The 10,436-nt window shown below is 31.9% G+C and overlaps 1 protein-coding gene across 1 annotated transcript in view; it reads left to right on the top strand.

The window, feature by feature from the left end:
• The first annotated feature begins 2,221 nt into the window (after window positions 1–2,221).
• The window catches only part of Octalpha2r (alpha2-adrenergic-like octopamine receptor), a 254,646-nt gene continuing 246,431 nt past the window's right edge, over window positions 2,222–10,436 (top strand). Inside the window, exon 1 of the mRNA XM_074244529.1 lies at window positions 2,222–2,347. Within this exon, the coding sequence (XP_074100630.1) occupies window positions 2,249–2,347 (99 nt within the window). The 5' untranslated portion in view covers window positions 2,222–2,248. The remainder of the gene's footprint in view (window positions 2,348–10,436) is intronic.

The raw sequence follows: 10,436 nt of genomic DNA, 5'->3' as shown, positions 1-10,436 counted from the left end.
CTTCGAGACTTACGACCCCGTCGACGGCGACGACGACGAACTACTAAAGTTACAGGAACATATGTATATCTATATCTAGTCACTTATATTCGGCCATCGCTAGTCAAAAAGTTTATCAAGTGATCGACAATCGTTCGTCGACTAACAGTCGTGTAAATACAGTGTACAGTTTAGATCATTCACAGTAATTTAATCTAATTGTATTAGTTGTCCAAAAGTGACCCATCCCTTGATATTTCTTTAGGTGTTTTCGTAGTTAGGAGTAGTTATAGGGGTTCACGAGAGCAGGCTTAGGAGTTCCTCCTTCGTGGAGTCTGATTTTAATATTACATATTGATACTTAATCTTAAGGGTAATTTGTTAATGTAATCTTAAGATAGGGTTAAACCTAAAACAGGTCGGAGCAGTACGGGTGAAATAGCCTTCTTAAGCCATTGATAATAACGTTATCATCGGTAATTAGCACGGCACTCAATTATTAATAAATTTTATTTACAATTAAAAAAAAAAATTTACCGAAAAAAAAAATAATAAAAAATTTATTACGTAAAAGTTAAAAGGAAGATATTATAAGTGTACGCTGATTAGATTGAGGGATTAAGACATTTTCATTGTCAATATATTGAATAAAGTCTCAGTTCTCTTTGCAAATCCTCAAAGCCCGTCTTTATTTCAATCGAGGTAAGATCAAGCTTAAGGACCAAATTAATCGCACGCTATTTATTATATTTTGGCTTAATAGCTCAAGCTAACTAAATTATAATCTATAAGATTAAATTAACATTAATTAACGTAACGATTACCATTAATTGTAAATACTGAAATAATAATCAATTATATCAGAGTATATAAATATATATCTGGCCGTGAGACGCACAAGCATAAGATGAGCAATAAATGATAGCTGAAGAAGCGAGACCGTCCAACGTGAACACTTTTATTTTGTGCTAATAAATAATAACAGGATAATAAATTTGGGCGATGAGGCTTTCTTGAATCGGGCATGTTGGCCCTGGCCTCCCTGAGATGCTACCAGAGGTACCAACCAACACAACCACCAAAACCAGTCATAATAAATCAGAGAAACTCCAGGAGAACAGAGCTGGGCTGGATCATCACACTGATGTTTCTGCTACTGCCAACAGCTTGTCCAGCGCCTCAGCAGCAATCTTCCAGTTCAGCTCCTCCTTATTCGCCAAAGGGGGGCTCAGCTTCGGAGGAAGGAACAACAAGTGGGTCTCTGATAAGGTGGACGCGATAGCAAAAGCTTGGGTCGAAGGTGCAAGTCATGCCGGGCTACGAGGGCGCGGTGATTAACGTCATCAGCGGAGTTAGTCTGGCGTCGACGAGCATCTTCGAGAACATGAATTACAACAACAATTCGTATGGTTACAACGTAGAGTCGATAACCTCCAGCAACGGCAGTTCATCAACGATTGACTACTCGAGCAGTTCAACAGCTAGCTTGACCAGCGATAGGGTTACACTACCAGTTGGAGACAATAATCAGGTTCGAGGACAAATTGGTGGTCCAATCAAACAGACTGGTTTGAGCAGTTGTGGAAAGTGCTCATCGAAATCGAAAGATACGAGACTTGAGGAGGAAGAAGAGGACGAGGGTTACGCTTCTGGTGACGAGTCGGTCGATCGTGATGCTGATGAAGAGAGGATAACTGATTTTGAAGGGGAGTTTCGGGACACTGGTTTGCTGTTCAGCTCCGAGGAAGATTTCATAACGATGGACGAGCTTAATGGCAGTTACTTCAATAACAGTTACGGAGAATTCGACGGAATTTTGGTGGGTAGTTATAACAATACCGGTAATGCCAGTGATAACAACGAAACTTATATTGAAGGTCTGTACCCCTCGGGCTACAGCCTGATACAAATAATATTTGCATCGATCGCTGCGACGATACTCATGATTATTGTCGTCGTCGGCAACATGCTTGTTATAATAGCGATAGCTACCGAAAAGGCGCTTAAGAATATCCAGAACTGGTTCATCGCCAGTCTAGCGGTAGCTGACTTTTTTCTCGGGCTTCTGATCATGCCCTTTTCCCTCGCCAACGAAATCATGGGCTACTGGATTTTCGGGTACTGGTGGTGTGATATTTACTCCGCGATGGACGTACTGCTTTGCACCGCGAGTATCATGAACTTGTGTTTGATAAGCTTAGATAGATATTGGAGCATTACCCAGGCTGTGGAGTACCTCAAGAAGCGGACACCTGCTCGAGCTGCTCTCATGATCACACTTGTTTGGCTCATGTCCGCGCTTATTTGCATCCCGCCGCTTTTGGGGTGGAAAAGACCCACACCCCAGGAAGAGTATCCCAAGTGCAAGGTCAGTTTTTTTTAGATTTTATTATTTATTTATTATACTTCAGGTTCACGTTGGAATTTTTTTACATACTCATTATAATGAATGAAAGGGAAAAAAATTTCTGTCAAAAATTCAACGTATGAGACACGCATTTATTGATCGTTTCTATTGAAAACATTTTTTGAGTGTTCGAAATGTTTATAGAAAAAATACGAGTAGAATAAGCTCGGTTTACCGTGAATATTTTATCAGCTAGGCGCTTTGAGAAAAAATTTGAAATAATTACGATTTAAAAATAAAATTTTTCAAATGCTAAATAATTTATTTAAAAATTCGAAAAATCAATGTTAAACATTAAATAAGCTTTATTAACTGTTAATAAATGATTTTTTAATATCATAGGATTTAATAAATATTAACAGTTGATGATTCATTTATTAAGTACAATTTATTAACTGTTAATAAATATTTATTAATGGTTAATGAATATTTATTAACTGTTAACAAATATTTATTCAAAATAAAAAGCAAAAATAGCAATTTTCTTTTAACACTTTTTATAACCCTATAGCTGGAATACATGATAATAATTTAATTCACTAAATAAATTAATGTTTTTAATATTTACAAATATAAAAAATAATTATGAGCTGTAATAGAATTTGGTATTTTGCAATAAAAGTTATTATAATGTCATTTAATTAATGTAAATAATTTATAAAGATGATTTTTTGTTTATAAACAATCTTGATATCATGTGACATTGCAAGCGAAAAAAATTCACTCAACAAAATATTTATTAACAGTTGATAAATGTATTTTCCTCCCAAATAAATATTTGTTGAATGTTAAAATATATTCATTAAAATTTAATAAATTAAATAATTGTCTTCAAATAAATTAAATTATTAATAGTTAATAAATCCTTCTATCAGTGTAGGGTAGAAGTACCATTTGTGGCCACTGTACCGTTTATGGCCATTTATTGTTTAAATAAACGATGGAAATGAATTTATATTAATAAACAATTGCAAACTCAATTTGGTTTAATTAAAATTTTTTAAAACTCAACAAAAATATAATATTACAATTTATATATATATATATATATATATATATATATATATATATATATATATATATATATATATATATATATATATATATATATATATAGGAGACTTTCTGTAGATATAGTCACTCATCACGATATCTCTGGAACTATAAGACCTAGAGACTTGAAATTTGGCAGGAATATTCCTTTCGCCGAGTAGAGGTCAGCTAAGAATGGATTTTACGAAATTCCACCCACAAGGGGGGTTGCGGGGGCATTAAAAATGAAAAATTCCCGTTTTCAAATTATAGCTCCTATCGACTTCAAATTTGGTAGGAATCTTCTGTAAAAGATGTAGAAATAATCTATCAATGAATTTTACGATATCTTACCCCACAGAGGGTTGCGGGGGTAGGTATTAACAATGAAAATTTTTAATTTCCAAGCTATAGTTCCTATAGACTCCAAATTTAATAGAAGTCATCTACATGTGATACAAAAATGATCTAAGAACGGATTTTACACCGAATCACCTCCAATCAAGATCGCGGGGGTGGGTGTTAACAATAAAAAATCTTTATTCTTAAAATAAGCTTCAAAAAACTGCAAATTTGGTAAGGATCTTTTGTTTGTCATGTAGAGATCATCTTAATACGGATTTCAATAAATTCTACTTCCTATTCGATGGAATGCGGAACCTGTGCAAGTCAAAATAATACTCCAATTGAATTTCATGTCTAGATCTAAAACTACAATTCTATAAAGTGCCCAGCGGAGCGGGCGGGTAACAGCTAGTTTTTTAAAAATTAATTAAAATGTCAACTGGCCAAAAACGGTGCTAAGGTGACTAAAAACGGTACTTCTACCCTATTTCATGGAAATTATTTTTAAATTACAATGTTATCGTTAAAAAATGTTCCTGAAGAGTGCGTAAAAATTCTATTGTTAAACTGTAATGATTCCAATTTCAATCTCAGGATACTTTACTAATATAGTTTCTATTATAAATTGAAAAAAATGTAACTGTTTTTTTCTTGAATTGGATAGAACTGAAAAAAACTTTAAATTATCCGAGAAATATTTTTCCGATAAAAATAATTTATTTCAAGAAACTTAAATTTTAAATGATAATATTCACGATCTTTTACTGAATATTCGATGTCTAAGTATCAATTATTAATTATCAAATGATTAATATCATGATTTAATTATTATTTATGACGCATTCGATAAGAAAATTGAAAAAAATTATCAAATTCCATTAAAATTTCTACTTTAAAATTGTTTACTTACAAAAATGAAGAGATGAAAATATGTGAGATGACCGTCATTTTTTTCTCCTATCAACTCTCAAGAATCTGGCACCGGCTATCTCCGGAATTTTCCATTTGGCTTAAGAAAAAAAATGAATTTTGATGTACATCGAGCATAAAATGTTTACATTTACCACAAATGTAGCATAAACAGAATTATTCGACCCAGCGAACAATAAATTAATTTGAAAATTTCTTTTCAATAACGAAACAACTCTTCCTTTTCTCTCAAGTAGGGTAACTCGATCAATAGTTGGGCACTCTAGATGTGATGGACAAATATTATACTAACAGTAGAGTTCCGAACGATGGAGTCGAAATTTTAATGTGTAAAAACATTTTAACTCAAAAAAAAAAAATTCTGTTCGGTTACTGAAGAAATAATTAATTTTTTATGTTCTACTTCTATCGTTTATTTTACTAAGAGATTGAGGGAAACGATAACGAAAAGTCGGAATATATTAATTAAACTTTGAATATCAGACAAAAGTAAATAACAAGAATACAATTTCTTGATTAAAAGAAAACCCAATTTTTTCTTAATAATAAGTCGTTTAATTTATTCATTAACTATTTCACTAAAAGCTTAAGATTTTTTAAAATTGTATCCATATTTCAAAACCTATTAAAATATCTCAACAATGTCTTGTTTGCTTATTTTTATTTAGATTTGAATGCTTTTGTCGATATGCAGTGGAGAATAATTATTTTTCTTGCTATCGGTGACTGATATGGTACGGAAAAAAAAATTATACTTTTTTCGCTTATTCTCAGGTGAGCGCTTTCTATCAATTTGTCAAAAAAGTACTCATTGAGAATTGGAAAAAAAAAAAAAAGAACTTTCAAAGTTTTTTTTGCGAGTAATTTTTTAATTGAAAAGGCCAAACGTATTTCTATGTAGAGGCCGTAACAGCTAATGAAATAAGTTTAATTTATTGTTTTATCATTTTATGAGAATTTTTATTCTGATTTTATAAGGGTTATATGTGACTTAAGAGATTTTCGAGGTATGTTGTCAGAATACCATTTATGGTTTTAACGAATAGAGTACTAGGTAGACTACTAAGTTTCAGTACTAAATGTCTAGAAATTGTATTTCTAAATGCGTAATAAATTCTATTTAAATCAATATATCATCAATAATAATTATTATTATGATTCATCGTAAATAAATATCAATAAATCAAAATCTTGTCTTCTGAAGTTCGATATCTTTTCATTAAAAATTTCAACTTAAGCTTGAATAGCTGGAATTATTTAAATTTTATTGTTTCCTAAATTAAATTAGAGTTTAGTACTTAGCATAGAATCAATTCCAAAATAATAAAGCAAGGAAATATCAATTTCTCTTCATAAATTGGTTCACAAGATATAAGAAGCTAAGAATATAAAACAAAGGAAAAATTAGGTGCTAACAGTACAGAGGTTCAGTAAATACTAAAATACGATACGAATGTACAAATTATTCATCAGGCATTAGCCCAGTGACTCACCCGGGAAAAAATGATCAGACATGAGTCTTCAGGCTTGATCAGGCATGAAAAATGACCACGCCTGATCAGGCATGGTCAGGTCTGAAAGCCCATTGTTACTTTTAATGAATTATTTTGCTTTATTTTACGGATATAGTACTTGATAGAGTCATACGCAATTCTCTATAATGAATTAAAATAAAAAAAAAATGATTACATATAATAATTATACGGCAGTAACACCAGGAGTCACCCATCCAACTACTAATCACGCTCAATGCTGCTTAACTTTGGTGATATCCGTGTACCTTGAAGTTCCCGCCTGCTGAGTTGCTATCTTATGTGACAACAATTTTATGAAGTACATAACGTATCAAATAAGTTTATCATAAATACAAGATGAAAATTGATTTTATAATATACTTTGATAGTCCTAATTTATTTATTCAACCGAATCTCATTATAACATCACATTTATTTAAATAATGAAATAAGTAATGATTTTAATATTAGGCAGGAGCAGAGCAGACCAAGACATTCCATAGGAAATGTAACAAATTTTCTATTCCAAAATTATTTAAACGTAATGATAAAAATAATTTTGCACATTTTGTCATGACCAAAAAAGTTTTTTTCGTCAAAGAAAAAATTTTCATCAAATTTCATACCATGCAGAGGCTATTGTAGGCCTGATTAGACATGGACAGGCCTGATCAGACCTGAGTGTATTTAACGCTTCAGGCATGAATAGGCATTGGCAGGTTTGATCATTTTTTCCCGGGCATACTCAACGACAGTGTGCAAGGTTGCTTGACTATAAGTCCCAACAGAATCGACTGAGATTGAATTTTTTTTTTGTTTTCATGCAAATTATTGGGGGGTTATTCGATAAGAAATTTGTGATGTTTAATTATAAAGTTCACAATAGTTAGTTTCAATAAATGATTTATTAAAAATTGAACACTGATTTTGCTTTACATAAATTTGATCGGTCGAAAGGTCGGTATAAGGTTAGGTAAAACGCTCGGCCAGCTTGGTCAATGGTTTGTCAGTAACTATCTCAGTCGATTTTTAGTTAAACGATCTTCAAGCAGGAAGTGAAATTTTGGGAAGAGTATTTTGGTTTATGATTGGTGGAAAATAAATGGAGTTGGGAAATTGTTGTAAACGATAAGAGAGGGTATTATTTATTTAAAAGAAGGGTTCTTTAAACTAAGTGTGAGAAGATTGTTAAGTAGAAAGTGGTCTTGTCACCATCTGATAAGATGGGTTGTAAAAATTTGTACGTTTATGTCGAAGGTTAGTCTAGGTCATTAAAGGGCTTATTTACTACTCGAATCTTGACGGTCATAAATTGTCGGATAACATATTTTGCAACGTATTTTTACAAATTCTGTCAAATATTTTAAAAACATGAGTAAACTTAGAAACATTTTACAATTTTCTCAAAAACTTACAAAACTAAGATACATAACTGAACATTTTTATTTATCAATAATAGATTTTTTTTCCATATCAGTCACTAAAGTAAAACTTAAAAACCATCCAAATAAAAAATTTATTAGAGTGCTTAGCATGCCAGTAAAAAATATCCTTTATTCATAAAAATTCTTTTTACGTTTTCTGAATGAATAATTATTTTGATTATTTAATAATAAATCACTACCGGTACTTGTTAAATATTAATTTTCATTCTACTGAGAAAATAAAACCATTGTCAATAATTAATTAAAAACAAGAAAGTTTTTTCTTTTTAAATAATATTTCGTTTTATCTCGGACACTCACAAACATTTATATATTTTGCCTCAGAATTACATATATATCTATATAAATCTATATAAATATACATACGTATACAGATATATATGAAAGCAGAGAAGAGAAAAATAGAAACCAAGCTGTCGGTAGCAGCAAGGTATATAATTTTTTACTTTATTGGATTCTCTTGCACTAGTACGTTAAAAAACGTCTATAAACACATTTATGCAAACACATTTATATATTGACATGTATATATCAAATATACATACATAGTTGACCCATTTTAAAAAAGCATACGCCGAATGAACCAAATACGTATCACCTTGCGTGATAAATTTAACTTCTCTTTTAGTTTTTCTTTTAATTTTTCCTTTTAATTTATTTTTCATTTTCTATCTCTCTACGCTCATACATATCCACATGCATATTTATGTGTATATAAATGGTATTGATAAAAAATAACATTTCGGTCATCGCAGTGATATGAAGTAGCAGGTGGAAACGGGAACGAAAAATAATAATTCAGCTATAGATCAAAGTCTTCGGGGCTGTCAACGCCGCTCATTTCAGTTGTCAACGGTGCCAATCCGTTCGAAAAAAATATCCACGTCCAAGTTTATGAGTACCCGAATTGCGGCTGTCATGCGCTATGTGAGTTCGTTAAAAACCACCCAGCGTGCACAAAAAAGACATTTCTGTGTTTTTAATATAAAAACATTCCACAATAATATTTTTTAATTTGAATAAAAATTTTTATGAAAATTATTCGTACTATTGACGTTTTTTCAATATTATTTTAATTAGATTTATAATTTAATTTCAGGATAATTTTATTCATTCAATTGACGTCACATCATACTTTCTATTTAATGTTTTTGTATATTTTTTTTTTTTTTTTTTTTTAAATAAAAATACAATCAAATAATAAAGCATCTACTAAAATTAAATAGAAGCACTTTTAGTACAAAAGAACAGCAAAAAAAATTAAAATTTTAATCTATAAAAATTTTTTAACTTCTGAACGTAAAATTTCGAAATTTCAATGTTCTTATGTTAGCTGTACATTAAAGAAAAACGTCGTTCGACCACCACCGAAGTAGAAGCTAGATTTTTTAGAAATAGATTATCTTCATTCATTTCGTAATTACTTTTAAAGTAAATTTTACAAATAAATATCTAAGAGGTCAAATAAAAGGTAATTTCATAAGCTTTTATGTGAACTTTTCCGAAATTAGTTATCTCTTTATACTCAAAAAATATTCAATGATAAAAGAACCAACTTACAATTTTCACTATTTTGAAAATTTTAAATGACTACCATTTCTGAACTAATTGACCGATTTTGCTCGATTATTGTCGAACTCATTCAAGGCAGTAGTGAAGCTGGGGGTGGCACCGACATTACAGGAATCTGTTTTACCAACAAATGGTTTGTGTCCATGCTAATTGCCATTTGTCGATATGGGTGACCTGTTTTACCGATAGTTTGAGGATATGGTCGAGGTTTTGCAGGTGGCGCTGGTGGTGAATTCCGCCGTCATCTTACTGTCCGATATTTCCCCGCCATTTTTAAAATTTATCCGCCATTTTGAATTGTGAATCCGTCATTTGAATCCGCCATTTTGAATCCGTCATCTGGTGGCTGCTATCAGCCATTTGAATCCGCCATCTGGTGGCTGCTATCCGCCATTTTGAATCAGATTTACGCCATCTGGTGGCTGCTATCTGAAATCCGCCATTTTGAATTTGCTATCTGAAATCCGCCATCTGGTGACCGCTATCCGCCATTTTGAATTGTGAATTCACCATTTTGTTAAAAAATGCACCTGTGATCTAACCATCAACTATAGTTGCTTAGATCACAGGTGCATTTCATTGTTTATATTCCGAAAAGATTAATATATTCAAACTGCATGTATGACGAGTACATGCGAGAAGATACACCATCTGGTGAGGTTTTTGTCAACCTTAGGTTTAAGCCTGTTCAAGGTCATACGCAGTTTTCTTTGTTCTCCTGCGTAGTAGATGACGTCATCAGATAGGTTTGAACCTGTTCAAGGTCGCGTAACTGCGTAGTTTTCTTTGTTCTATTTCTAACTGCGTAGTAGATGACGTCATCAGACAGGTTTAGACTTGTTTTGTGAAAGGGGTGGGGGAAATTTCCACGAACCAGATGACTCATTCTGTTCTAGAATTTTCTAACTGCACAGTAGATGACTCATTCTGTTCTAGAATTTTCTTACTGCGCAGTAGATGACGTCATCAAACCGGTTTCGAGGTAGAGCAGTGGGGGTAACTACGCAGTATTTTCTGCCTATATAAGCAGCTCGCTGAGAGCGTACTTCATAAAAAATAAAGTACATCTCTCATGATTAAACAGTATTCAGTGTTATATAAAATATAGTAAAGTTTAGTGTTGTGAAGTACGCGAGTATAGTCCAGTGTGCAAAAACTATTGTGTGCATAAACTGTAGTCCAGTGTACCAAAAACTATCGTGTAAATTCAGT

This window comes from Cotesia typhae, unplaced genomic scaffold, assembly GCF_013202065.1.
Source record: "Cotesia typhae breed Kobodo isofemale line unplaced genomic scaffold, CoteBio_Ctyphae contig_43, whole genome shotgun sequence".
Lineage (NCBI taxonomy): Eukaryota > Metazoa > Arthropoda > Insecta > Hymenoptera > Braconidae > Cotesia > Cotesia typhae.
The sequence above is the reverse complement of the archived record's forward strand: the minus strand, read 5'-3'. Positions and strand labels throughout refer to the sequence as shown.